The sequence below is a fragment of the Rhinolophus sinicus genome, chromosome 15, assembly GCF_057876585.1.
Source record: "Rhinolophus sinicus isolate RSI-liver-muscle chromosome 15, RSI-T2T, whole genome shotgun sequence".
NCBI lineage: Eukaryota > Metazoa > Chordata > Mammalia > Chiroptera > Rhinolophidae > Rhinolophus > Rhinolophus sinicus.
The window spans coordinates 95,932,279-95,960,125 of record NC_142515.1 but is presented as its reverse complement, the minus strand read 5'-3'; the positions used below and the strand labels follow the sequence as shown (position 1 = coordinate 95,960,125).

The 27,847-nt window shown below is 39.9% G+C and overlaps 1 protein-coding gene across 4 annotated transcripts; it reads left to right on the top strand.

Moving 5' to 3' along the window:
• The first annotated feature begins 535 nt into the window (after nt 1-535).
• On the top strand, nt 536-22,906 carry LOC109454332 (uncharacterized). 4 transcript variants are annotated; one of them, XM_019744835.3, is made up of 4 exons: nt 536-693; nt 19,666-19,792; nt 19,995-20,055; nt 20,458-22,906. In XM_019744835.3, the coding sequence occupies exons 1-4, from the start codon at nt 691-693 to the stop codon at nt 22,124-22,126; spliced, it is 1,860 nt and encodes a 619-aa protein (XP_019600394.3). In that variant the 5' UTR covers nt 536-690; the 3' UTR covers nt 22,127-22,906. The 4 variants fall into 4 exon arrangements, with proteins under 4 accessions (XP_019600394.3, XP_088648656.1, XP_088648655.1 ...); XM_088792530.1 differs by having other exon boundaries at nt 19,974-20,055; XM_088792529.1 differs by lacking the exon at nt 536-693 and adding an exon at nt 7,372-7,557 and having other exon boundaries at nt 19,974-20,055.
• Nucleotides 22,907-27,847: the final 4,941 nt, after the last annotated feature.

Genomic DNA, 27,847 nt, shown 5'->3' with positions numbered 1-27,847 from the left:
TGGTACTTAGGAGGTCGTGACTCTTTAGCTAAAGTATCACATGTGTGGAGGTGGAGAAGGGATGCGTGGAAGGCTCAACGCTGTCAACGAGGATTAACGTGGAGCCGAACTCTTTATTACACATGGTGAGGTCAGTTTTAAATGGGTTTGTAAACAAGCGTCACAGTTCCTTGAGTGGCCTCACAGCCTATGCCAACTCCCGGCCTGGGGAGGACCTCAGACCCTCCGGTCCTAGTCTGACATGACTTGGGAGCCCCTTTTGCTCTGCACAAGGGCATCGCTCCATCTGGAAACTGACTCGAATACCCTTCGCGCACCTGTGTCACCACGTTCAGAAAGCGGAGCAGGAAGAAGACACCAGGGTCCCTCTAGGAGCAGGAACAAATCTTGTTGTGAGCAAGAGCCCTGGAAGGGGTCAGATCGCGCCCACAGGCAGCGGCTGGGTCTGTTAAACCTTTTAAACACATTCCAAGATTGTCACTCAGCAACAGGGAGGCGGGTCCTGCGAACTGTCCAATCGGGCGCATTAGGGAGGTGGGTGGTGCGAGGCTCACAGACCATCGAGGAAGTTCCGGATTGCGTCTCACCTGCGGTTAACGGACCAGGTATATATCTTCGTCAATCCAGCTCTGACCTGGCCCCGGCTGCGGGAACCGAAGGGACCTCACCGGGGTACCCCAGAAGCCGGCCATGGTGAGTGTGCGGGGGCGGGTGTCCCAGGACGGTACGAGGGCCTTGTTGAATCCGGCCAAAGCTAGAGCCGGCCTACCCGCGGGGCTCCGCTCAGACGTCGGTCCCCTCTGCTCGCTGCGTGGGGGATGGGTCATTAACCAGGACCCCGGGCGTCGTGTCCGGTCACTGCATGGGCGACTTCGGTTCCAGCCAAGGAACCTCTCTGTGTAACTCTGCGTCTCCCCCAAAATGTGCTGTGATCACGGGGAGGGAAATCGGGACAGTAGTGACTCGGACTGCGGGTTTCGTGCATTGGAAGAGCTGTGATCTGTGTGGTCCCCAGTCTCTCCGTTCTCCCTAGCTGGCGCCCATTTTCTTTTGAGTTTTTCAAATGTCTGGCAAGCAGGGTCTCAAATCCTTAACCCTGACCACTCCCCGTCTTCCTAGGACTCTCAACACGCGTCTAAATTTCCAGATCCTTTCCCGAATTCCAAAACGCCGAATCTCCTCCCATTCACGCATTATAATCAACTATTAGTCCTCTGGGGTTCATTTCAAATAGACCCAGTCCTGGTTGCTCCCCGGTTATGAAAGCATTCATGAGGCACAAAGGAATAGATGTTGGAAAGTTTATTTAAGAGGAGAAACACTAACAGAGGACTTGCGAGTGTAGAGTGGGTAGATAGCTATGCTGACTTTCTGTTTAACTGAGGTTTTATCTTGTCTAACCAGGATGTAAATTGCTTCGGCCTGTAGTGGAATCTAATGTTGTGTTCAGTTTTGTCCATTGTGGTGGGAGAAGGTGCGGTTAATCTTGTTATGGCAACCTTCATTGTATAAACTTATGTTAGAGTCACCCCAATGAGTCAAATGGCTGCCCCCTACACTCGTTCCTGTTTACCCTTACCTGTCTTATGAGACCCGATAATAATCATTTTTTCAGAGTCAATGAATGCCTCTTTTAATGGGGTTTATTTTTGGTTTCTGGACATTTTACATGAAAGGAAGGACGAATTAGGAAGTATGCCACTGGTCCTTTTAGTTAGCAAGAATTTGGAAATTTTTCATTTTCTACCGTTTATACTTTTGTAACCGTTACTGTTTAGGGAATTAAATCTTAGGATGGTTTCCTATGTACAAAAGTAAAATAAGGAAAGACTAGTAGATAGTAAAACATGGTGTATATAAATTTCTGTTTTTCTTAGATAAATGTGTAAGATAGAAAAGTCTAACTTAAGAAAACTCACTGCCCACCTGTCCTGGGTCCTCCATGGCTATTATTCCAACCATCCCAAAATACAGTTTTGATATGAAGAGAAGCAAAGTTTTGCCACCCTGAAGTTGCCTTTTGGGGATATTGATTTTAAGCTCTTTATTAAGAAACAAAAAACTTAGAACCTTTGACCTCCTCCACTTTCCTGCCCAAGGGATTGAGACAGAGAAACCTGCTTCAGGAAGGAAATCTTAGGATGCTGCCTTAGCCTACTTTGAATTAAGGATGGTAAATAGGACTGCAGATGGAACCTGTTAGCTAGATACCCAGTGTGTCCCATTGTTTGAGTTACCTAGCAAGCATTTGCCTGCCCTGTGTGTTGTTCAACTCTTCAACTACCTGTTAATCGCCCAGTCTCACTTCTGAAATCTAAGACCACATTTCTCCCTTTTTCTCCTTTGTTCAAAATGTCACATACACCCAATGTTGCCTTACTATCGTTGCAATTTTCATACATCTGTAAATTCCCTATGTGCACATACTAAAATTTTTATTTTCTGTTAATCTGCCTCTTAATTAGATTATTAGCCCAGCTAAAAGAATTTAGAAGGTGGGAAGAAACGTACTGTGTTTTAGCTTCCAGGGGTGATTTGTTGAACTTTTCTTAGTGTTTCTTAAAATAACAAGACATTGCGAATGCATATTTTTCTTACCCATGTTTTTCCTTGTAATGAGCAGTCAGACTCCACATTGTTGGATATTTGCCGACCTCTTAAGTCTTCCTCCTCCCTCTTCCTTGTGTCCCCACCTGGACAGGCTGAGGGCAGTCCAGGGCTCCCTCCTCTGGCACTGTCACATTCCACCACACAAGCCCCTGCCTGTGAGCAGGACTCTTGCCCTGGCCCCGCCCCTGACAAGGATTCTTTGCTGGAACTTTAGTCAGCCTCTGAGCCTCCTCCCAGGCCTACCTGTGCACGTGCTTGTAAAATCCAGTTTTAGCAGGAACCCTGAAGCCAGGTGAGCCAGAATCCCCACCCTCCTACCTCATCCCCCTCCATTATCTGATCAGGTTCCCCCTCCTGCACCATCTGGTGATGTCTGATCACCCAGGCCTGTCTGCAGTTAGGTCGTTTTAGCAGGAACCCCCAAGCCCCAGAATTTTTCTCTTCCTAATTTGCCATGCAGTGACCCCCATCTGATCTCTGGCAGTGAATTCCCACTTGTCCTTGCTGTACTCAGAGTGGAACCCAGGGGTGTCCAAACTTTTTTCAACGTTTTTCACCAAGGGCCATATGCGGTAAAATATACAAACAGCCAGGCCACTCACTGGAGGTGAAGTATGCATTGCCTCACCTGGTTTATTTAAGTAAACTAAATATATTTTTGGAATTTGCTGCAGGCCAATAACAATGGATCATGGGCCGCAGTTGGCCCACGGGCCGCAGTTGGCCCACGGGCCGCAGTTTGGACACCCCTGGTGGAACCCAATCTCATTTCTCCCCATTGTGAAATCCCACCACAATGGTCTCTATACCTATGGTAGTGGTTCTGATAAAACCTGACTTACCATCTTTGACAAGTGCCACTGAATATTTTTTCTGTAACAATGTAGCACAGTAAAAACTCAGGCCATTCTTTATTGTTGTTACTGTTTTATTTTTTCAAGACATTGAGAAGTCCGCCCTGCCCCCCCCCTTCATTATGTGAGTCATAAGCCTTTTGCTAACCTCTGTGTGTGTGTGGGGGGGGGTAGGGCTCCTTGCAGGTGACAATATCAGTGAGCATCACATCCCACCCCGTGGGTCTGTCTTCTCTTGCTCTGACTTGCTCACCTGCTCTGCTGCCTGATGGCGGCCGCACTGTGGGCTGCTGGATGCTGGGAAGCTGGTGCTGTGAGCTGTGCTGCCCCATGGGGCAGTATTGACCCCACCAAACCCCACTTTTATGTGCAGTCGACCAGAGTGGGCAGTTTCGAGAATTTCTAGAAAATAGGAGCAGGCGTATGGGATGGGCCCCTCCTTTAAATTCTTCCTGGGTTGATATCTTTGTCAGGATTTCTCTGTGTGTTAGAGTGAAGCTATGACAGGGGCTGGGCTGGCCCCGACATACCCTGGGGATGGGGGACGGAAAGCATGACTATACTCTGTGCAAGACATGGGCCCATCAGGGGTTCACTTCTGAAAGAACAGTTATTCAAAATGGGAAAGTGATTGTAATAACTATGTGTGGGGTCAGATGGGTATTAGACTTATCAAGGTGATCTTTTCTGTTATATAAATGTCTAATCACAGTGTTGTACAGCTGAAACCAATAAAATATTGTATATTAACTAATTGAAAAATAAAGAAATTATTAAAAATAAATTAATAAAAAGTAAAATATAGAGAGAAGGTGGGGGCAGGGCAGCCATTAGGTGGTGTGCTGAGTCCCTAATACCAGAGGACTCCCCAGAACCCTTAACCTCTGCTGCTGCCCCTGCCTCTACTGCAGCACAGATCCTAACCCTCAGGGTTAAGGGACAAAACCCATAGCACCCTGTGGCACAGCCAAGGGATTAGTTCTAACCAATGTATGTCTGGAGTCCTTAAACTCTATAAAGCAACCAGTTGTCACGGGGAGGTTCTGAACTCTGATGGCACTGAAAAGATATATAAATACCAGGGTAGCGACGACACCTTCTTTCTCGAAGTGTATTCAGTAACCAAAAAAAACCAAAACAAAACAGGGAAGGACAGGAGGGAGGGAACAAAAGGGAAATAAAAAATGAAACAAAGGTCCACAGTTTGTTCCAATTGAAAATCCAAAATGTACTCAAAGAATTACACAACAGAAAAAATGAGGGGCACTGTTTGGTTTGGGGGCCTGTATAGCATGGGTTCTGAATAATTTTTGTCATCTGCTGTAATACACCATCCCTCATGCAAATAATACTGTGTCAAATTACAGCTATTCTGGGATCACACTAAATGTAAACAAGGTACCCCTGGTAATGCTAGGGGGCTTACTAAATATAAAATAGGGGATAAATGTGCATGTCTCACTTTAACCACCACACAACTATTCTCTTGCCTGAATTACACTTGGTCTTAGCACCCATTGTTCTGAAGTATCCCATAGTGAACAGGGAAGCTCTGAACCAATGATTCATAAACTAAAATAAAGTCTTCCCCACTTCCAAATTGGCTTCACAAAAAGCGAACCCACAGACCTTACCGCCCCCCACCCATTTAATTACATAATAGGACTCTATTGATATTAAACAGGGCAATGAAAGATAGAAAACCATTGTACAAAACTTATTTAGTGAAGAGGTAATTATCGCCAGTTCTTCTGTTTTTAACAGGTAAATTTGGCCTGTTCTTAAACCTCAAAAGAAAGAAGAACACCTCATAGTGGATGACCTCAACCCGGAGGCTGTGTGGTTGCACCAAATAAAGCCCCATCCACAGCACTCTTTTTTTCTGATTTTATGAATTTGAATCGTTTCTCTTTTTTCTAGCTAAAGTCTAGCTAAAGCTTTGTCAATTGGGTTTGTATTTTCAAACAACTAATGCTTTGTTTCTTTGAACAGTTTTGTACTTTCATAAATTTTCATGTTACTAATTAGCATCCTTTCATTTGAGCTTGATAAAATCGCCATAGAATTTCTGGCAAAGCAGATGTAGTGGTGATGAACTCCAAGCTTTGGTTTGTTTGCAGAAGTCTGTCTTTGTTATTGACTGCCGGGACAGCTTTGTTGTGGAAAGTATTCTTGATTGGCAGTTTCTTTCTTTCAACACTTCGTGTATATCACGGCACTCTGACAGGTTTCAGTTGAGTAAAGTGTAGAAATGGGATCCCCTTGTATGTGAAGTGTCACTTTCTTCTTGCTACTTTCAAAATTCTGTCTTTGATTTTTGATAATTTGATTATAATGCATGTTGGTGAAGTGTTGTTCGAAAAGTAGGTCAACTTAAATTTATTTAGTAATGTTTTAGTGTTTCATCTTATTTGGAAATGATGTAGCTATTCAGTAGTTCCATCTTTTAACTTAGTAAAACTCTAAGGTTTCAAGTTACCTAAAGATTTTGGGAAACTGCTTTTAGGTACACTTACCATAAAACAATTATTGTTGAAAACTTACTGAAAAACCTTTTATTCTACGTATATCTATTTCATTTATTGATTTTCAGTAATTATATTCAGATTACTTGTGAAAATTTTATGAAACATTAGACAAAGTCAATTATTATCTCAGCTCTTTTCCCATTGACAAACCCTGCAATGAAGATAACATTAATATTTTTTTCTTGTAAACACAGATAAAATTATATTACACATTGATAATTCCAGAGGCTATTTTAATTAAACAAAACTTAAATCACTTTTAATATTAAATATTTTCTCACATCACATATTAAACAGCATTTGGGTTAGTGTCGGTTATATTTCTTAACTTACATAAGTTTGATTCCTATAAGCCAATTAACAGAGCACTCTAACAGCCAGTTTTATTCATCCTCTGGAGGTAGACATACATACATATATGGAGACAGACATATCCAGAGACCCGGTAGTTTTTTGTTGTTTTTTTTTCAGCAGGAGACAGGTATAGTAAGGCAAAAACCCATTAATTAACAACAGTTGGAATAATTTAAGTTTCTTCGTTCAGATGGCCAAGGCTTTTACTTTTTAGAGAAGATATTCAATATTTGTATTTGTCCTTTATAAACACTTTTTAAGAGACTGTCCGGAGCAGGGGCTGGGTGCCTAGGCAAGGGAATCTTTCATACACTGTGCTTTTAAAAAGCTTTCTCATCCCTTTTTTTTTCCCCCTCTTGGTTTGTTTAGTCTCAGGCAGTTATGGGCTGTGTCTACATTTCTGATTAGGAAGGTTCTGGAAATTACTAAGGAGGTTTACAAATCCTGTCAGATTTAATTTTTTTTAAACGGTCTGATCATAGAGTTATTACATTTTTTTGAAATATCTTGTTAGGTTTCAGGCAGGAAAAACAATAAAAATTTTAAAGCATCTGCTCAGATTGCCAGAGTTTATTTTAGTATCCTTTGAGAGCTCTTTGTTTTTTAATACTTCTGCTTATCAAAAAATACATTCTATTGTGTCCGTGAGGTTTGGATTCGTTATAACAGATGGTGAGGTCACATTAAATGTCCCTGTTTCTGCACAAGGGTCACAGTTCCATGTGTGGTCTGACAGCCTTGCCCCAAGCCCTTGACCTGCAGAGGATATGACTTGTTCTAGTGTGGTCAGGCCTCAGCTACCCTGTTGTCTGTACTTACTTGCTCCCCTTGGAAACTCAGTCAGGACTTCGCTGTGCACACCTGTGCGCACATGTTCACAAAGAGCTGGGTGAATACAGTGGAGTAATCCCCAGTCCAGGAAAGGTTTTGTTTAAATTCGAATGTTCCTGGGAGAGACTGGAGCCTCCAGTGGCGGAAGCTGGTTTAACTGAGCCCCTCATGCTCCCTCCTGGTGTCAATCAGGGAGAAAGGGGGTGTACATGGATTTCTGTCCAATCGGGTGCCGCTGGGACAGGTGGGTGGGGCGACGCACTGGGACTCGACACGGGCGTGCGTGTCCCAACTCCGGTCTGGATCGTGATAGCACTGGTTGTGGGAGTCGTAGGAAAGAGTCAGGCCCCCCCCTCCCCCCCGCAGGAAACGTAGAAATGGTGAGTGTGCTGTCCCGGGATGTGGAGATGGGGACGAGGGGCTGAATGGAACCGGCTGGATCGGATCGTGGCCTCCCTGCGATCAAGTCCGGAGTCTGCTCAAATCTGAAGTCTGAGGACCCGAGTCCCCTCGGGATGCTGCACTGCGCGGATCTGCTGCCGTCCAGCAGGCAGCTGGGACCCCGGGCGTCCTGTCTCCTCACTGCACCAGGGATTCGGCCCCGACCCGGGAGGCTCTCTGGGCAGCTGTGTACTTGCAACCCCGCGTCTCCCCAGGTGGTGCGGTGACCACATGGAGGGTCATCGGAGACAGTGGTGACTCGGGTTTCGGGTTTGCTGCGTGGGAGCAGCTGTGGTTTGTGGGGACCCCAGCTCCTGTCTCCCCAGTGGGTCCCCGTTTTCCCCAGAATTTTCCAGATGTTTAGGGAGCGGGGTCTCAGGTCCACGACCCGGTCCCCCCATCCTCGCTCTTCCTGGGACTGTCAACAAGTCCCTAAATTTCCAGATCCCTCACCTCATTCCCGAAGCCAGCTTCCCTTTTCTGATTTACAGCATCGTTATAAACTGTTTGTTCTCTGGCGTGCATTTCAAACAGACCTGATATTTTAATTGGTTATTTTTCCACCAGAGCTATGCTAAGGCTAAATATAAATTAAAGATGTATAGTTGTCTGTGGATATTTTACATGAGAGGAAAGCAGACAATAACCACCTGGAAGACAGTTGTATGAAATCCCCATTCCTCTCCCCCAGGACCTGGCCTGGGCACAGACATCCGATGGGAAGTCCTTTGGGTAGAGGTTCTTTGAAAAGTTTCCTGGGTGTTCTCTCCTGTCAGCACTGCCCCTCTGTGCGTGTGTTGCTTCAAAGTGTTTATTTACTTATTTAAGTATCATTTTTTTCAATAGGTATAAAATGTATTTAATCAATAGAGGTTGAAAGACAACAATGCTCTTTCTGAGATTGTGGTTATTATTCCTTAGGCCTAAACATTTTGCATTTAGAGTATAATTCGTGCTAATTAAGAAAGTCTGTGAAAGCCAGGTGGTCTGTGTTCTGGGTTAGGGTTCGTGAATTTGAGAGTTCATTTGGATCTGAACCTTAAATTGAATCGGGCTGTGAGTTTCCTCACTGAGAATGGAAGCCTGGGGGAGGAAGCTCTTCCATGCTTACAGGAGGTGGGAAGGTGTGTGTGGAGCTTCCAGCGTCCATTCCTGGGGCTGCTCAGGTGTCCCTCCCTGCTTCCCGAGGGAAGGACCCCCTCCCGGGATTCTGTCTTAACGGGAGGTGTCTAGAACCAAGTTTGTGGTTGTAGTCAACTTTTTGAATAGGGGTTTTTGTTTTTTGTTTGTTTGTTTTTTTGTTTGGTTAAGTGTAAGGAAGCGGCTGATAATCTCTTGATTTCATTATTTGTTTCCTTTCTTTGGATTTGTTTCTCCAGTGAATATTGCAGCTCTTTGAATCTAGTTTCCATAAGCACCCGGGCTTTTAATACATAAATTCATTGAGTGAACTTATGAGCAAGGCAAGAAAATTGTGGAAAGTATGAGAATTTTGGTTACATTAGGTAAGAAACCTCAAGAAGTGAGATGTGTATATTCTGAGTTCTCAGTTTTTCCATTTTTCGTTCAGCGTTTTTATTTCAATGTCTGCAGTCTACTTTGACATTGAAAGGGCTATACTATTTCTAAGAAATGACTTCCTATTTTAATGGGTGTGAGAAAGAAGCAATTGAATATTCATGTTCATTGATAGGGGAACACATCAAGTCTTTCAGAGATCTTTGTTTTCTAGTTCATTTCAGGGCTTAATTGCAACCCCCTAATGCATTATAATGTGTGTGTGTGTGTGTCCCTCCACAGGGAATATTTTCAGCATAATATATATGTGTGTATATATTATGCTGAAAATATTCCCTGTGGAGGGACACACTCTTATCATGCCCCTTGTCCTTTTTGTCAGAAATAGATTTAGAAGGTGATGGTCTGCAGTTTTGTATATTTTGATGTTTAAAGGATGAAATCTTGGAGTGATTTTCTATGTAGAAAGTTAAAATTAATTCTAAACAGCAAATGTTAACAATAACAAGAAAGCATAGGAAAATATGGTATATATAAATTTTTCTTTTTGTTTTAAATGAATAGTGCATTGGAAGGTTCGTTAAATTCCTGAGATAGGAAAGTAACTTTAGAGGACTTGCTCCCCACATACCCAGAGCTGTTACTGTAGTCACCCTGAAATGACCAGTTTTAATCACTTTTACATTATCCCGTTAGTGTTTCTTATATAAAAACAAGCCAGTGCGACTGTCCTGGTCCCTCTCTGCTTGTGAAAGAATGCTCGAGGCACAAAGAAATAGAAGTTAGAAAGTTTATTCAAGGACAGAAGTTCATACAGCTGCCCGGAGCTCCTGGCTCCTCACCGCCTGGGTTTTTAAGCTCGCCCTGCACAGGATTCTTCCATCGTGGTTAGCAGTCCCTGGGAAACCTCCACCACCTTTCCTGCTGACCTGGGATGTAGTTAATCACTAAGCTTATCTCGTGGTTCCCAAGCCCATTAATCACTAAGCTTGTCTTGGCCCCCAAGCTCGTTAATAGCTAAGCTAGTTTTGTTGTGTCCCAGGCTTGTTCCTGTTAATTCTTTACTTGTTTCTTCACGGAGTTTGATGGAGATTCAGACATGGCAGCTGCCTGCCTCCGCAAGCAGGGAGGGAGGAGGCCTCATCAAAGAAACAATGGATTCTACCAGTACTTCTGTCTGAGAGAAAGTTGCCCCTCCAGCCCTGGCACTGAGTTCCTCCCCACATGTCCCTGGCATCTTTGGACCTGCTGCCTCAGTGCTGGAGCTCAGAGCAGGTCAGTCCCTCAGTGACAGCCACGTTATTGAAGAGGATAAAGATGGTGTCAGGAACAGACATGAAGTTAACGGAAATGCATTTTCTGGTGTATTTAGAGCTCCACATAATGTCAGGTGCTGGGAAGAAAGCTGGCTTCAAGAAGTTCCGGTTGAAGAGCAGCGACCCTTCCTGGAGAAGAGAGAAATTACCTAGGTCACAAAGGAAGCAGCAGCTCCTGAATAGCTTTGATACAAAGACCTGAGTGTCTCTCCTCCAACTTATTCCTTGAGAGTTTCCAGGGAATGATTCTGAGAGAGTGTTCCTGATAGGGCATTGGTCTTTCAATGAACAATTTAGAGCAGCTTGAAAAGAACAATGGCCTCATGGCTAACTGACATTATATCACTAGAGTGGCAACATTTGGCCTGAAAAGAGTAGATTTTTCTATTGTGATTTGTACATTACCCAGAAACCTCTTAACCTCTTGGAATTTTTAGTAAAAATTGTATTTTCTCAGTGACAATACTCAGGCGTTGCTCCTAACAGCTTGCTTGGCCTCACTCACCAAAACCAACTGGCTCTGCCCCCAGCAAAAGTAATGGCATTGCCTTTGGCAGTCAATCTCAAGAGCAAAACAAAGTTGCACTTTCCACAAGCCCCCTGCTGTTTCCTTAAAATCACCCAAAACTGTCCACACATTTTTTTTTTTACATTTATTTTATTTTTCAATTAGAGTTGACGTTCAATATTGTTTTATATTGGTTTCAGATGTACAGAGTAGTGTTTGGACATTTACATGGTTTGCAAACTGATTCCCCTACTTGGTTCGTGCCCACCAGCATAGTGATTACAATATTGTTGACTATATTCCTTATGCTGTACTTTACAGCCCCAGACTCTTGTAACTACTAATTTGTGTTTCTTAATCCCTTCACTTTTTTTCTCACCCAGCCCCCAACCGTCCTCCCATCTGTCAATGATCCATTTGTTCTCTGTAACCAAAACAAACCCCCAAAAACAAGACAGTGTAAATGCCTATTTTTCTTACCCATGTTTGTTCTTGTAATGAGTACTCCGGTATTTGATGTTTGACTCCTGGCACCTTAAGCCCCACCCCTCCCTTTCCCCCTCCTGCTTCTTACCTGTCAGGCTGATGAGCAGCCTGGAGGACCCTGCACTGGGAGCTGCTGTTCACTGGGGAGCCCTCCTGTGAGCTGTGCTGCCCTGCGCTGTATCGTGGACCCACCCAGCCTGGGGTCTGTATACAGAGGTCTCTGAGTTGATAATATGCTGTCCTTTGGGAGCAGTAGTGTGGGAGTGGGGTTCTCCTTACAGTGGTTTTGGGTGGTTCCCTGCAGTGTGTTTACAGTGATGGTGTGACTGAGGCTGAGTTCTCCTTGATACTAGGGTGAGTAGTAGGATGATTATACCGTGTGAATGAGCCGAGCCCATCAGGTGACATTCCTTAAAGAGCAGGCATTTTTTTCTCATTTTTGAAAATACATTTTAAGTTTATTTTTATTAAAATACAGTTGACATACAATACTATATTAGTTTCAGGTGTATAACACAGTAGTTTGACATTTATATATTTCATAATGTGATCATCACTGTAAGTCTAGTAACATTTGTCGCCAAATGTTATTACAATATTATTATTTTGTCTGTTCTCTTCATTATATCCCCATAACTTATTTATTATATAACTGGAAGTCTGCATGTCTTATTTTCCTCAGCTTTTTCACTTATCTCCCTGTCCCCCTTTTCTCTGTCAACCATGTTTGTTCTCCATGTCTATGAGTTTGTTTCTGTTTTCTTCATTCATTTATTTTGTTTCTTAGATTTCACATGTATGTGAAATCATACAGTATTTGTCTGACTTACTTCACTTAGCTTAATACCTCTAGATCCACCCATTTTGTCTCAAATGGCAAGATTTCTCTTTTTTTTATGGCTGAGTATCTGTGTGTGTGTGTGTGTGTGTGTGTGTGTGTGTGTATCACATCCTTATATATTCATCTGCAGGTGGACATTTGGTTGATTTCGTGTCTTGCCTATTGTAAATAATGCTGCAGTGAACTTAGGGGTATATACCTTCTCAAATGTGTTTCTCTTTCCTTCCGGTAAACAGAAGTATAATTGCTGGGTTGTGTGGTAGTTTTAGTTTTAATTTTTTGAGAAAACTCCATACTATTTTCCATAGTGGCTGCACCAATTTACAATCGCACCAACAGCGAATGAACTTACTGTTTGCTCCACATCCTCACCAACACTGATGATTTGTTGATGTATTGACATAATAGCCATTCTGACAGGTGTGAGGTGATGTCTCATTGTGGTTTTAATTTGCATTTTTCTTGTGATTAGTGATGTTGAGCATCTTTTCTTGTGTCTGTTGGCCATCTGTATGTCTTTGGAGAAATATATTCAGGTCCTCTGTTCATTTTATAATTGGATTGTTTTTTGCTGTTGAGTTTCGGGAGTTAATTTATACATTATGGATATTAACCTTTATCAGATATATCATTTGCAAGTATTTCTTCCATTCAGTAGGTTATTTATTTGTTTTATTGATGGTTTTCCTCACTGGGCAAAAAGGATTTTAGTTTGATGTAGTGCCATTTGATTAATTTTGCTTTTTGTTGCCCTTGCCTGAGGAGACATATCCAAAAAATATTGCTAACACCGATGTCAACTTTACTCCCTACATGCTCTTGTAGAAGTTTTGTGGTTTCAGTCTTTACAGTCAATTCCTTAATTTATTCTGAGTTTATTTTGTATATGGTGTAAGAAAGTGGTCCAGCTTCATTTTCTTGCATTTGTCTGTTCGGATTTCCCAATACTGTTTATTGAAGAGACTGTCTTTTCTGCATTGTATATTTCTATCTCCTTTGTCGCACTCTAATTGACCATATAGGTATGGGTCTATTTCTGGTCTTTCTCTTCTGTTCTAGCAAGGCGTGTGTCTGTTGTGGTCCTAGTACCATTGTCTTATTATATCTTTGTAACATAGATTCAAGTCAATGAGCCTGATACTTACAGCTCTGTTTTCCCCTCAGTGTTGCTTTGGCTACATCGGGCCTTTTGTACTTTCTTGTAAATTTTAGCATTATTTGCTCTAGTTCTGTGAAAATTTCCACTGATATTTTGATAGGGATGTGTTGAATTTGTAGATTGCTTTGGGTACTATGGAATTTTAAACATTTTTTAAATTCATGTGTGTGGTATGTCTTTTCATTTATTTGTATCACCTTCAGTTTCTTTAATCACCTTCAATTTCTTCAATTTTTTACAGTTTTCACAGTACAGGTCTTTTGCCTCTTTGGTTAATTTTTCTGGGTGTTTTTTTGGGGTGTGACACAATTGTAAATGGGATTGTTTTCTTAATTTTACTGAGAATTTATTATTATTGTATAGGAACACCACTGATACCTGCATAGTATCTTCATATCCTGCAACTTTACCGAATTCATGTATGTGTTCTAATTGTGGGGGTTGTTTTTTTTTTGGTAACTTTTTAGGGTTCTTTACATATAGTATCATGTTACCTGCAAATATCAAGAGTTTTTACTTCTTCCTTTCCAATTTGGATATCTTTTTTTTTTTTTCCTTATCTGATAGTTGTGGTGGTAGTTCTTCCAATAGGATGTTGAATACAGGTGTTGAGGGTGGGCATCCCATTTTCCTGATCACGAGTGAAAAGCAGTTAGCGTTTCACAGTTGAGCATTATTAGCTGTGGCTTTGCTATATATGGCCTTTTTCATGTTGAGATATGTTCCTTGTCTTCCCACTGTGTTAACAGTTTTTATCATTAATTTATGTTGTATTTTGTTAGATGCTTTTTCTGCATTATTGAAATGATGATATATTTATTCTTTTGTGGTATATCATATGGATTGATTTGTGGATATTGAACTTTCCTTGCAGTCCTGTAGGGAATTCCCCTTGATCATGGTTTATAACACTTTTAATATATTGTTGAACTTGATGTGCTAATATTTTATTGATTATTGTTGTATCTAGGTTCATCAGGGATATCAGTCTTTAATATTCTTTTTTCCTATTGGTATCAAAGTAATGCTGGCCTTGTAGAATGAGTTCTGAAGCATTCCTTTCTCTTCAGTTTTTGGACTTGTTTGAGAAATGTGGACATTAGTTCTTGTTTAGGTGTTTGGCAGTATTCTCCTGGGAATTTGTCTAGTCCTGGACTTCTATTTATTGGAAGTTTTTTGATTCCTGCGTTAGTCATGTTACAATAATGGGTCTGATCAGATTCTCTGTTTCTTCTTGAATCAGCCTTGAAACATTGCATGTTTCTAGGAATTTATCTATTCTAGGTTGTCCAATTTATCGGTGTATAGCTGTTCATAATATTCTCTTAACGATCATTTGCATTTCTGTGATGTCTGTTGTAATTTCTCTTCTTTCATTTCTGATTTTATTTGTTTGGGCCCTGTCTCTCTTGTTCATTATAGTTAAATGTTTATCAACATTTTTGTCTTTTCAAAGAACCAACTGTTAGTTTCATTGACCTTTTCAATTTTTTAATTTTGCCTGTAATCTGTATTGTTTCCTTCTACTAACTTTGTGCTTTTTTTCTTTTTCTTATTCATTTAGATAGTATAAGGTGAGCTTGTTTGAGATTTTTTTTCTTGTTTCTTGAGGGGGAACTGTATTGCTATAGACGTCCCTCTTAGAAACTTATTTTGTTTTGTCCCATAGAGTTTGGAACATTGTGTTTCCATTTTTATTTGTCTCAAGATACTTTTTCATATTGTTTTTTATTTTTTTGGTAACCCATTGATTGTTTGGTAGCAGGTATTTTAACCTACACATGTTTATAGTTTTTTCAGTTTCTTTCTGGTAATTGATTTTTATTTTCATACCCTGTTTCCCTGAAAATAAGACCTAGCCGGATAATCAGCTCTAATGCATCTTTTGGAGCAAAAATTAATATAAGACCCAATCTTATTTTACTATAATATAAGACCAGGTCTTATCTAACATAAGACCAGGTCTTACATTAATTTTTGCTCCAAAAGACGCATTAGAGCTGATTCTCCGGCTAGGTCTTATTTTCGAGGAAACACGGTACCATTATGGTCAGAAGAGATACTCACAGGATTTCAGTGTTTTTAAATTTATTGAGACTTGTTTTGTGGCCTAACATGATATCTATCCTGGACCAGAAAAGAATGCTTATTCTACTGTCTTTGCATAGAATATTCTGTGTATATCTATTAAGTTCACCTGGTCGAATGTGTCCTTGTTGGACAATTTGAAGCCAGTGAGCCTTTGTTGATTTTCTCTCTTTACATTGATGTAAAGTGGTCTGTGTTGTTTACTATTACCGTGTAACTGTCAGTCTCACCCTTATGTCTGTTAATATTAGTTTAATTTATTTAGTGCGCCTATGTTGGTTGCATAGATATTTACAAGTGTTGTATCTTGTTGGAATGAGCCTTTCATTATGATATGTTCTTGGGCTCTACTTACAGACTTTGTTTAAACTATTTATTGTGATATACTGCCACCCTGGCTTTTTTTTTTTTTTTTTCCATTTACATGAAATATCTTTTTCAATCCTTTCAATTTCAATCTGTGTGTGTCTTTAGATCTGAAATGATATATATAGGTATTGGGTTTTTTAATCCATTCAGCCAACCTTGTCTTTTTATTGTAGCATTTAGTCCATTTATAGTTAATTGTTGATAAGTATGTACTTATTGCAATTTTATTCATTGGTTTTGGTTTTATAGTTCTCTGCTCCTTTTACTCTTTTTTTCTTGTGCATTGATGACTTTCTAGTGTTATGTTTGGATTCTTTTCTTTTCATTTTTTGTGTATCTTAAGTTTATGGTTGTGGTTACCATGAGCTTCATTTACAATAGCATATGTTTATAGTAGTCTATTTTAAGTTAATGGTTCCTTAAGTTCAAACACATTCTAAAAACACTACGTTTGTCACCCACCTCCCACACACACGTTTTATGTTTGGATGTCATATATTATGTATGTGTTTGTGCCCTTAGTTATTTTAGATACACATGATTTTACTCCTTTTGCCTTTTAACCATCATACTAGCTTTATACTTAGTTGATGTACTACTTTTACTAAATGTTGGCTTTTACCTGTGAGATTTTTCTTTTCTTTCCCACATTGTCTTTTTTTCAGTTTTGGCCTTTTCTGATTGAAGAAGTCCCTTTAGCATTTCTTGTGATGCCATTTCAGTGTTAATGAACTCCTTTAGTTTTCTCGTATCTGGAAAACTCTATCTGTCTTTTATGTGAGTGATAACCTTACCCAGATTAGAGTATTCTAGATTGTATGTTTTTCTTTTCATGGCCTTGAATATATCATGAGATTTCCTTCTGGCCTGCAAAGTTTCTGCTGAAAACTCAGCTAATAGTCATAGGGATGTTCCTGTGTATGTAAGTAGCTGCTTTTCTCTTGCTGTTTTGTAGATTCTCTTTTCATCTTTAACTTTTTGCATTTTAATTATGATGTGTCTTGGTGTGCTTCAGTTTGTGTTCAGTTTGCGTTTCTCTTCTTTAGGACTCTGTGCTTCCTGACTGAGACACATGTTTTCCTTTACCATTAGAAAGATGTTTTCAGCCATTATTTCTTTCTTTTTTAGGTTCAGGTTTACAAAACAATGTGATAGACATTTATACTCCTCACAAAGTGATAACCCCCTCCCCCAATCTACTACCCCTGTGACATTATATATAGTTGTTACAGTTCCACTGACTACTCCTTATGCTGTACGCGACATCCTGTGACTATATGTATATTAAATTATAGTTGACATTCATTATTACTCAGTTTCAGCCCCAGGTGTACACTGTAGTGATCAGGCATCTACATCATCCCTGAGGTGGTCTCCCTAATAAGACAAGTCTCCATTGGATACCCTGTAAAATCTTTACAACATTATTGATTATATTTCCAAAACTGTCTTTCGTAGCCCAATGGCAATCTTGTGGTTACCAATTGTGCTTTCTAGTCCCCTCACCTTCTCCCTCATCCCTACTCCCCTCCCAACCCTCAGTTTTTCCTCTATATCTCTGAGTCTGTTTCTGATTTGTTTGTTCATTTATTCTATTCTTTAGATTCCACATATAAGTGATTGTTGCTTTTTTTCCTGTCTTTTCCTTCAGGTAGTTCTGTGATGTGTATGTAAATTTTTTATTTAAAAAAGGTTGTCCTAGGGTTCATGGATATTCTGTTCTTTTTCATTTTCGCATTAGGCTCAGCTGAAATAGATTTTTTTTTTTTCCTTTAAGTAAAGGTCATGAAAACTAAATATTTGGGGCATTTTTCAAAACACTGTGTTTATTTTCTCTTTCCTAGTTTTCAAACTACTGGGTTATCCTGTGATTAAATGCTCTGATAGATCTAAGAAGAGAAGGTCATTTCAAGTTGTTTGGCTTTTTTCTAATGAGGTTGGGGATGATATCTTGTAAGTTACTTAAATGCCAGGCAGAAACCCGAGCTGTCTGACTCCACTTTCTGACGATTGACTGCTGACAGTTTTTATGCCTCATCACTCCCTATTCCTCTTATGCCTCATATGTGTACAAGGTATGTAGAAAGCCTTAGTGGTCTTTAGTTTTCTTTTCTGGCATAGCAAGCAGTTGAGTGCATGCTAGCCTTATGTCTAAACTCTCACCCTAGCCCACCTCCTGACCTCAAAAAAATAAGTCCCCATACCTTTCCTTGCTCTTCTTAACCTATTTCATGCCTGCTTAAGAGGTCTGCCTTCCTCTCCCCAGAGACCTGTTACAGAAGCAATACTCCCTTTTATACCCTAGTGGCCAAGTGTGGTGTCATCAGCTGATGGATTCCCATGCTCAGGGGCTGAGCTCTCATGTTCCTTTACTCCACGGGGGAGCTGGGACATGACAGAAGAAGGGAGGGCAGCCTCTAGGGTGCCTGGTCAGGAAAACTTGCCCCTGACGGGGGAGTGGAGATGTTACGTTCTGTTGGAGGAATGCACTGCTGACACCTTAGCTATTTTGTAACCATACACAAACTCACCATCAAACCATTGTGGATGTCATTGCACTCTCCTGTAATCTGCTGCTTGTAACCTGTTCATCAGTGTTGGTAGGGTTCGGGTTAGACCTTTAATAGTTTTTGCTAGAAGTATCAGTTCTAGAATATTATTATCTCAATGTATATTTCTGTGTGCACCACAAGTTGGCTGGAAGTAGCCATGAGATGTGAGTTTAGCGATATTTTAGTCTAAGGTGTCATTCCTTTATCCTTGTCTCTGAGCTGTAAGTTCCATATGATGTTCTAGACCATAATCAGACAGAGAGAGAAAGGGTGAACTCAGTCTATGATAAATGTTACATGAGGTAAAAACAGTGCTTCCCTGTAAGAATATTTTCATTCAGCCAACTGCATGTGATTATACACATAACTTAGGAGACATTGCAGGTTAGTATCTTGACTATCAAATAAAGTGAATGTCTCAGTAAAGCAAGTCACAACAATTTTTTGGTTTAGCAGTGTATAAGGAAGTTCTGTCTACACTGTACTGCAGCCTATTAAAGTGTGCAATACTATTGTATCTAAAGGATCAGTGTACATATATCATCTGCACCTTCAGTGAGTCATAATCCTATTGCTGGTGGAGGCTCTTGTCTCGATATTGATGAAAACATAATATTTGTCAAGCGCAATAAAGTAAAGCACAATAAAATGAGTTGTGCCTGCACTTCTAATGGTCTGGAGGACTTTAGGATGATACGGCCTTCTAAGCTTTGTTAAAAGATGAATTTCCATAGGCCTCCTGCACTCTTCTTTTTTTGGTGATGGGAATGGAAAAAAAAGCTTCTAGTTTTCCGCTATATCTTTAGTCATTAAAACTTCATGCAGATGTGACCCCCTATTTAATGGAGTGTCGATGGGCAAGAAGGAAGGAGATGAAAGAATTTTTCTGAAAGAGAATCGTTGGTTTTAAAATGATAATATTTGTTTCATTTGTGTAACACATCTGTCCTTTTCCCACATGGTCTGAACCCTGCTGTTAAGAGAAGTAAGGTGGAATGTGATCACAGTAAAAATGTATAATTTTCATGTGTTTATCGTGATGTTACCTTTATGTGCAAAGTAGGTGTGTATAGAGAGTACACTTCCGATGATTAAATCATACAATAAATGTTTAAGATGGAAGAATCGTATCTAATCTTCGTGTAAATGGAGTCTAGGTGTCCAGTGCTGTCAGTCTCATGAATCAGAATCACATATTTGGGGTTTTTAGGACTCAGTGGCCTTTGAGGATGTGGCTGTGACCTTTACCCTGGAGGAGTGGGCTCTGCTGGATCCCTCACAGAAGAAACTCTACAGAGATGTGATGCGGGACACCTTCAGGAACCTGGCCTCAGTAGGTATGCCTGACAACTTAATCTTCACCTTGTTAGAGGCCAAGTGTTTCTTGCCCATGAGCATTTTTCTAAGATGTGGAATGTGAAAGTGGAGGACATTGATAAATAAACTGAGCATGGTTACAGCTCATCATAGAACTAGAACCTAATGATTTTTGTACAGTTTCTAAAACCTTGGGATCAGTGTTCTGGGTCTGCATTTTAGGTAAAGAATGGGAAGATGATGACATTGAAGATGAGTACAGAAACAAGGAGAAAAAACTAAGGTGGGTCATATTCACAATAGAAAGCATTATCTCACGTGAGAAACCTGGTGTGCTACGAAATATTAAAAAGAAGCATCCAAAATAACACCCGCTTCAAATTTATTACTTGTGAGAAAATTTTCACCAAATTAGTTTCTTATATATGACATAGATGTTCAGTGTTTATAAAATAATTCACATGGAGATGGCATTGTTAAACCCTATAATGAATCTCGCTGTTTTGATAACAGCAAGGCTGATGTTGTCTTGCAGAGCATTCAGTATATTCAATGTCAAACAACTCAGATGAGACAGAAAACCTACCCTTTGCTTTATTAGTGATTTTAGTTTTATTAGAATATTTGAACTACTTTGTTATGTTTTATAGCAGTCATTAATAATGTGCTTCTTGGTTTTTTTCAGAAGTCATACGATAGAGAGACTCTGTGAAAGTAAAGAAGGTAGTCAATGTGAGAAAAACTTCAGCCGTGTTCCAAATCTCAATTTGAAGCAGAAAACTCTTTCTAGAGTAGAACCATGGGAATACAGAAGGTATGGAAAAGTCTTCATGCATCATTCATCTCGTAATAGGCACACCACATGTCTCACTGGACAAAAGTCCTCTGAGTATGAGAAATACAGAAAGAAAGCACATAATTATAAGGTCTTAGGCAGAGTGTTCAGTTATCTTCAATTTTTTGAAAAACATGAAAAAAATGACAATGGAGAGGAATCTGGTAAGTGTAAGGAATGTGGGAAAGTCTTCATGTCACTAAAAACCCTTCAACAGCACATGAGCACGCATTCTGTAGATGCTCCTTATAAATGTAAGGGGTGTGGGAAAACCTTTACTTCTTCAGCTTCACTTCAAATATGTGAAAGAACCCACACAGGAGAGAAGCCCTATCAGTGTAAACAATGTGGAAAAGCCTTAAGGTGTTATCAAAGTCTTCAAATACATGAAAGAAATCACACTGGAGAGAAACCCTATATATGTAAAAAATGTAGTAAAGCATTCAGCTGTCTCCCATATCTTCGAAGTCATGAAAGAACTCACAGTGCAGAGAAACCCTATGAATGTAAAGAATGTGGAAGGGCCTTTAGATATCATCAAAGTTTCCGAAAACATGAAAGAAAATTCATTGGAGATAAGTCCTATGAGTGTAAGGAATGTGGAAAAGCATTCAGATGTTATAAAAGTTATCGAATACATGGACGAAATCACACTGAAGAGAAACCCTATGAATGTAAGGAATGTGGAAGAGCCTTCAAAAGTCATCACACTTTTCGAATACATGAAAGAAAATTCATTGGAGAGAAGCCCTATGAATGCAAGGAATGTGGGAAAGCTTTCAGATGTTACAAAAGTTTTCAAATACATGAAAGAACTCACACTGCAGAGAAACCCTATGAATGTAAAAAATGTAATAAAGCATTCAGTTGTCTCCCTTACCTTCGAAAACATGAAAGAAGTCACACTGAAGAGAAACCCTATGAATGTAAAAATTGTAGGAAAACATTCAAGTATCCCAGTGATCTTCGAACACATGAAAGAAATCACACTGAAGAGAAACCCTATGCATGTGAGGAATGTAAAAAAGCCTTCCGACATTACAGTTCCTTACAAACTCATGAAAGGATGCACACAGGAGAGAAACCCCATGAATGTAAACACTGTGGTAAAGCCTTCACTTGGCGCACCACCCTTCGAAGACACATGAAAATGCATACTGGAAACACACCTTATCATTGTAAGGAATGTGGGAAAGCATTCACCTGCCTTAGTTTGTATCAAAGACATGAAAGGAGTCACACTGGAGAGAAACCCTATGAATGTAAACAATGTGGTAAAGCCTACAGACAAAAGTGTTCCTTACAAATTCACAAAAGAACTCATACGGGAGAAAAACCCTATGAATGTAAGGAATGTGGAAAATCTTTTAATCGTAAAAAAATCCTTCAAGTACACGTGATAGTGCACACTAGAGAGAAATCATATAAATGTGAAGAATGTGGGAAAGCTTTCAGTCATTCCTCTGCCTTCCATAAGCATGAAAGGACTCACTGGATAAAACCTGTTGAATATAAGTAATATGGGAAGGTTTCAGTTAGCCCACATCCTTACATGTGAAATCTCCCACCAAAAAGAAATAAAATCTAATGTGAGAAGGCTTGATGGAAATTATTCATGTTTACTGTTCCAGAAAACTCAAAAATTTGTTATTAAAATTGTAAATAAAGCGTGTTTACCATCTTTCTTCAAGTGCATAATTGGAATGTGGAATTCTGCTGTAGTTAACCCTTGAACAGCTGTGCTTTAAAGTCTTCACCACCCGTGCAATTGAAAATCTGAGAATGATTTAAACCAGCCTGCATATAAGTGGATTTCTAACCCTCGGTCCTAAATACAGTTGACCCTTAAACAACATGAGTTTGAATTGCATGGGTCTTGTTATACGTGGATTTTTCTTCAAGAGTCAACGTTAATTATTTTCATAATGATTATTGAGTTAATTCTATGTGTTGTCTTTCAACAAGTACGTAACATTAATAAGTAGTGATTTTTCATTAAATCAGTTAATCGTATTATCTCTTTACATTTTGAAGCCTGTTATATGCATGGGTGAATTTAAGTGTATTTCTATTACTTAATTTTTAATGAGGCTTTATTTGTTTTGTGTTCGGAGGCCATTGAAAAATGATAGTTTGGTATTTTGTGGGATTTTCCTCCTGGTCTTGTGACACTTCCTTGATACCTGTAGTCCTTTCTACATACCCTACCTTAATTACTGACAAAATTCCTCTTTTAGGGTAACAGGTATAATAAGAACCTTGTTCCATTTTCAATGCTAATAAACGGAGTTAATTTTCATGTCAAGTTTATGAAAGAGTATAATTATATTTGGTGTTTTGCTTTTATTTTCCTTGACTGAGAGTTGGTGAATAGTATCTGATTTAAGAAGAGAGACCTGTGATAGCACAAAATATCTAGAGTTAGAGATACTCTCCCTGTCGGTAATGTTAGGAACTCAGTAATGTTAGGAATGTAGAAAGTCCTGCAGTCCTATGATTAACAGTAAAGATTTCCCATAACAAGAAAGATACAGACTTCGTTTACCTTCATTTCTGCATTTGGTAAACAATTTGTATATAGACTATGTAGTCATTTTGTTGGACACTATTATCTGGGACTTGAAATTTCGTGTTGAGTTGGGCAACATTTTTGTGGTGTCTTTTGGTTAATGTCATTGATGAGATTTTTATTTACCTTCATATACTTAAAATGTTATAATATTTACATGTTTTACTGCTCTACACACTGACACAATATATCCACCATAACACCATGGAGTTCCTTCCATTTAGGGAAACACCTACATTCACGTGTACTGTTCTAGCACATCCTGAGTCTATTCTCTGAGTAGGATGACATCTGTGCAAATGTACTCTGATTACCCAGTGAAAACACCAAAATTGCTAAAGATATTTAGAAACAATCATCCAATGAATAACTGAGGTGAGCTATACAAAAAGGGTATTATTACCCATAATATCCTAATTTAGTATAAAGAAGATATGATAAATTTTTCAATGTCTTTTTTACCTCAGGAATGGCTGGAAGTCTTTTGAGTCCATGATCTACAAATCCCATAGCCCATTTTGCTGTTCACAGATTTCATTTCCATATGGTTAGACTTCTAGCACATGTTGTGAAATACTGGAATACAAAAGTATAGGTGTAAGTTTTCATAAAGAGCAAAGGAATTCAATCTTTGCAATTTTTTAGTGATAACTTACGTATTGGGGTTTCATTCAAATGGGCACCAAAAGAGTGTCCTTCTTGGGTGATGTAACTTTTTCCATCTTTTGATGGCAGTATTATTATACATCTGAAAATTCACAAGTACACCTAAATTAAATATATATATTTGGATTATATATGTATATACCGTAAATACATGTAAAACAAAAAATGAATGAGACATTGGCTTTTATATGCTAACTTTGATTTTTATATGTTTAATTTGTTCCACCACTATGGGATCCTTGTTAGAAAGAATGAACAAGTGGGAAGAAGGACACGCGCCACCATAGTCCTTTGTTTCAGCTCTCTTAATTGAGGAAACACCCTTTAGGGTTGCACCTGCCCTCATCTCATAGTTTCTCAGAATCTGTCTTTGAGTTTAAATCATATCCTTTGAACATATTTTTGGCAGTGTTGTAGTTTTTAAACATAAAGGTGAGTCCCAAGTGGGTTCTGCCCAAGGATATCCTCTGTCATGGGCATCAGCATTGTTTCCTTCCATTGCCTCCACAGACCATTTCCAGCTCTTTTCTTTCCAACTCCAGCCTACTTGTGTCGGCGTACTGGAAACAACTTAAGAAATCTCTGCATATCCCTGTGAAATGTTCTTTGAGGCAACAGCAGACATCTGTGAGCTGAGAGTATGACAGAAGCAGATATAGAACCTGTGTCATGGGCACATTTCCCATGGTCACAGCAATTTCAGCTTTTGCAAATTTGTCAGACCTGCTGGCTTACTTATGAACCAACACTTACAAATTAACCAACTTTGGGTAAAGATGTTCAAGGATTGTCAAATCATTCCATTGTCATCTACTTCCCAAGAAGTGTTTACTTACAGAAGCTTTATCAGCCCTCTTTTATGTGTGGAAGAGTCTCTAAATCACCCACAGTGGACATAAATTGCCCAAGGCATTCGCTACCAAAAACTTTTATTCTCAGCTGCTGCTGCATACACCTAGAGAAGCCACTGCTGGCAACTGCTCATCTTTCTGTCAGTGGAGGCCCTCGTAGGGCTCTAGTAGACGATCCACCCCATCCATCTTTCCATTTTGCTCTGTGTCATGAATGCAGGACCCCTCAGCCTTTTTAACCAGAAGCCTCCTCAGGTATTGGTAATTACAGAATAGAGACAAAAATGGTGCCTCTCACATATTCCAACTACAGGAGGCAGTGTGTTCTCCTGTTCGGTCATTGATACCATGTATTCTAGAGGACGTCATATTTGTAGACACATTGGCCACTTGGAGAGTCACTTGGAAGCACATGAGTGACCAGGGGGTTCATGTTTTTATTACTAGTGTGCTGCAACCACATCTGATGGAGTTTATTGCAGAGAAGCTGCATTCTGTCTCTAGTTCAAACAGGACTCACTCATGAGATCAGTTAGTCAAACCCCAGGCAATTGTACAAGCACCAGCAAATTTCCTGGCCTAGAATTGAAGTCATCTGCACATTGTGGACCTGGACTTTTGTTTTGGGAGAGGTTTTTGATTCCTGATTTAGTGTCTTTATTAGTAATTAGACTTCAGATTTTCTATTTTTTCATGATTCAATCTTGGTAGATTGTATGATTCTAGGAATGTATCCATTTCCACTAGGTTGTCCACCTATAGATATAATTGTGCATAGTAGTCTCTTATAACCCTTTATATTTGTGTGGAATCAGTTATAACATCTCTTCTTCCATTTCTGATTTTATTTGAGTACCCTCTTTTTTTGTGAGTCTAGCTAAAGGTTTGTCTATTTTGTTTATCTATTCAAAGAATCAGTTCTTAGACTCACTGATCTTTTCTATTGTCTTTTTAGCCTCTATTTCATTTATGTCTACTCTGATCTTTGCTATTTATTCTTTTTGTACTAACTTCGGGTTTTGTTTGTTCTTCTTTTTCTAATTCCTTGAGGGGTAGATTTGTATAAAGCCTACATTTCAAATATTTGAGCATCATTATGTATAAGTATACTAAATATTTCATACTGATAAAAATGAACTAACACTTTAAGGAAACTGACCAGGGAGTTGGGAGTCTATGGCTGGACCTGGGCTTCCTGTTACTCTCTAGTCCCAACGTCCTGTTACACTTTATGGTTCTAACTTCCTGCAAAGGGCTAGGGGTATATAAAGGAGCCATCTTGAGAGATACCTCCTTTTTGCACGTGGACGGCCATCTGGAAGGTGCATGTTCCCACTCTGCTGTGGTAGTTTTGTTCTCCCTGAATAAACCCTCTTTTTGATGAACTATATCAAAGATTTCTTTTTGTCCAGTTAACATTTTGGGGGCTCATCTAGGATCCAGAGAAGAATGAACTCTGGCAGCTTCTGAACCGTGAGCAAACCAGCTTTGAAGCCTCACTGAACTGTTTGGGCTCGGTGCTTTGTCCCCTGGCTTAGAAGCCTCGGGTGAGCTCTCCTGGATCTGAGCCAATGTTTTGCATCTGATGTTCCCCAGGCTTTATTCAGGAATTTTTTTTTAGTGTGTGTGTGAATGTGTTAGAGGCCTATTTGTTTGTCTCTCTTGTCTGAGTACTCATTGTGGCACATCAGCTTGAATTCTTTGGAAAACAAGCTATCGTTTGAGACAAAAACTGGGCTTCACCTAAAGTCCATTTGGGGTAGAGGTTATTTCTATTGAAATTGGTCAGTGTTGCCCAGTACTAGACTGTGCTGTCTCTGAGAAAGTGAGAAGAGTGCCACCCTGCTCAGACTATAGCTTAAATCCCTGAGAATTGGCTATTTACCTGGAAATGGCTTTTAGCCTTCGGCCTGTTTCTCAGTGACCAGATTATTTCAGAGTGAGGTGACAGTGACCAGATTATTTCAGAGTGAGGTGAGCTGAAGATGCGTGGGTGCTCGAGTTGTGAGCTGTTTCAGGTCTAGTATTAAAAATGGGATCTCTGTTGTCTAAGCCTTCTAAAACTGTCCCTCCAACAGGGATACCGGCCAAGTATATGTTTAAAACCACAGGGAATTTTCATGCACGTATTTAACAAAATGGGCAGATCTGGCTAAGAGTAACTTAGAAACTATCAGTGGCTACTTTGGGGAACACTTGAGATTATGAAACTTGACTTTCTTAAAACTCAGTTGGATAATAACAGCGTTGTAAGAAAGAGGAATGGAATACCTATTTTGAGTAGTACAGTGGTACCTCAGTTTTCGAATGTAATCCATTCCGGAAGACCATTGGAGTTCTGAAACGTTTGAAAACAGCCAACAGCTAGGCCTCAGGATCTTGCATTCAGCAGAAGCTGCGTGACATGTTCGATTTCCGAGGTGTGGTCGAAAACCAAAGCATTTGCTTCCGGGTTTACAGGTTTTGTAAACTGAAATGTTCATCAACAAAGACATTCAAAAACCAAGGTGCTACTGTATATTGCGGCTTCCAAATGAGACCATAAATCTAAAGTTGCCCGTTTAGAAGATAAAGCCTCAAAGTTAATGGGGCTGTTAAAAATTCAAAAAGAGAGAAAATGGTGCCTGAAACCTCGTGCTCTTCCTCCACAGCACTGCCTTGCCCTTCCCCCACTCCTTTATCTCGAGCTCCGCCCCTGATGCTATCTCGTCTCTCACTTCTCCCTCTTCCACCTTTAGCTCGGCCTCCAGTGGCACATTCTCTTGAATCTTCTCATTTTTCTCTTTCCTCAGAACTTGTCAGTACTTTCCCATTTAAGATTAAACCCTCTGAAGATCCTAATAAACCCCAAGTCAGCTATGTCCCCTGGACTAAAGCTGAGTTATGCACTATTGTAAAGGAATTTCCTAAGGTAACAGGACTTGAATAAGTTTGCTGAGGAATTTGATATTACTACTCAGGCCTATCAGCCTGAGTTTTCTGATTTATATCAGCTAATTAATAAGTTAGTTGGTGAAGGCCAAGCTAGACATTGGATGAGGATTGCCAGGTGGGGGCATCCTGAAAGAGACTTAGAAATGCAAACTTCCAATTATTGGGAGGAAACCAGGGAACTTGCTCGAAAACTACATTGAGGGCCTGGCGGCTCAGGTGG

Excerpts from the sequence above, each read along its gene's own strand:
- LOC109454332 (XM_088792529.1), top strand. The coding sequence starts at position 7,387 with ATGGATTTCTGTCCAATCGGGTGCCGCTGGGACAGGTGGGTGGGGCGA. Across the intron at positions 7,558-19,665 it reads CCGCAGGAAACGTAGAAATG|GACTCAGTGGCCTTTGAGGA; the intron begins GTGAGTGTGCTG and ends TGGGGTTTTTAG. Across the intron at positions 19,793-19,973 it reads CAGGAACCTGGCCTCAGTAG|TGTTCTGGGTCTGCATTTTA; the intron begins GTATGCCTGACA and ends CCTTGGGATCAG.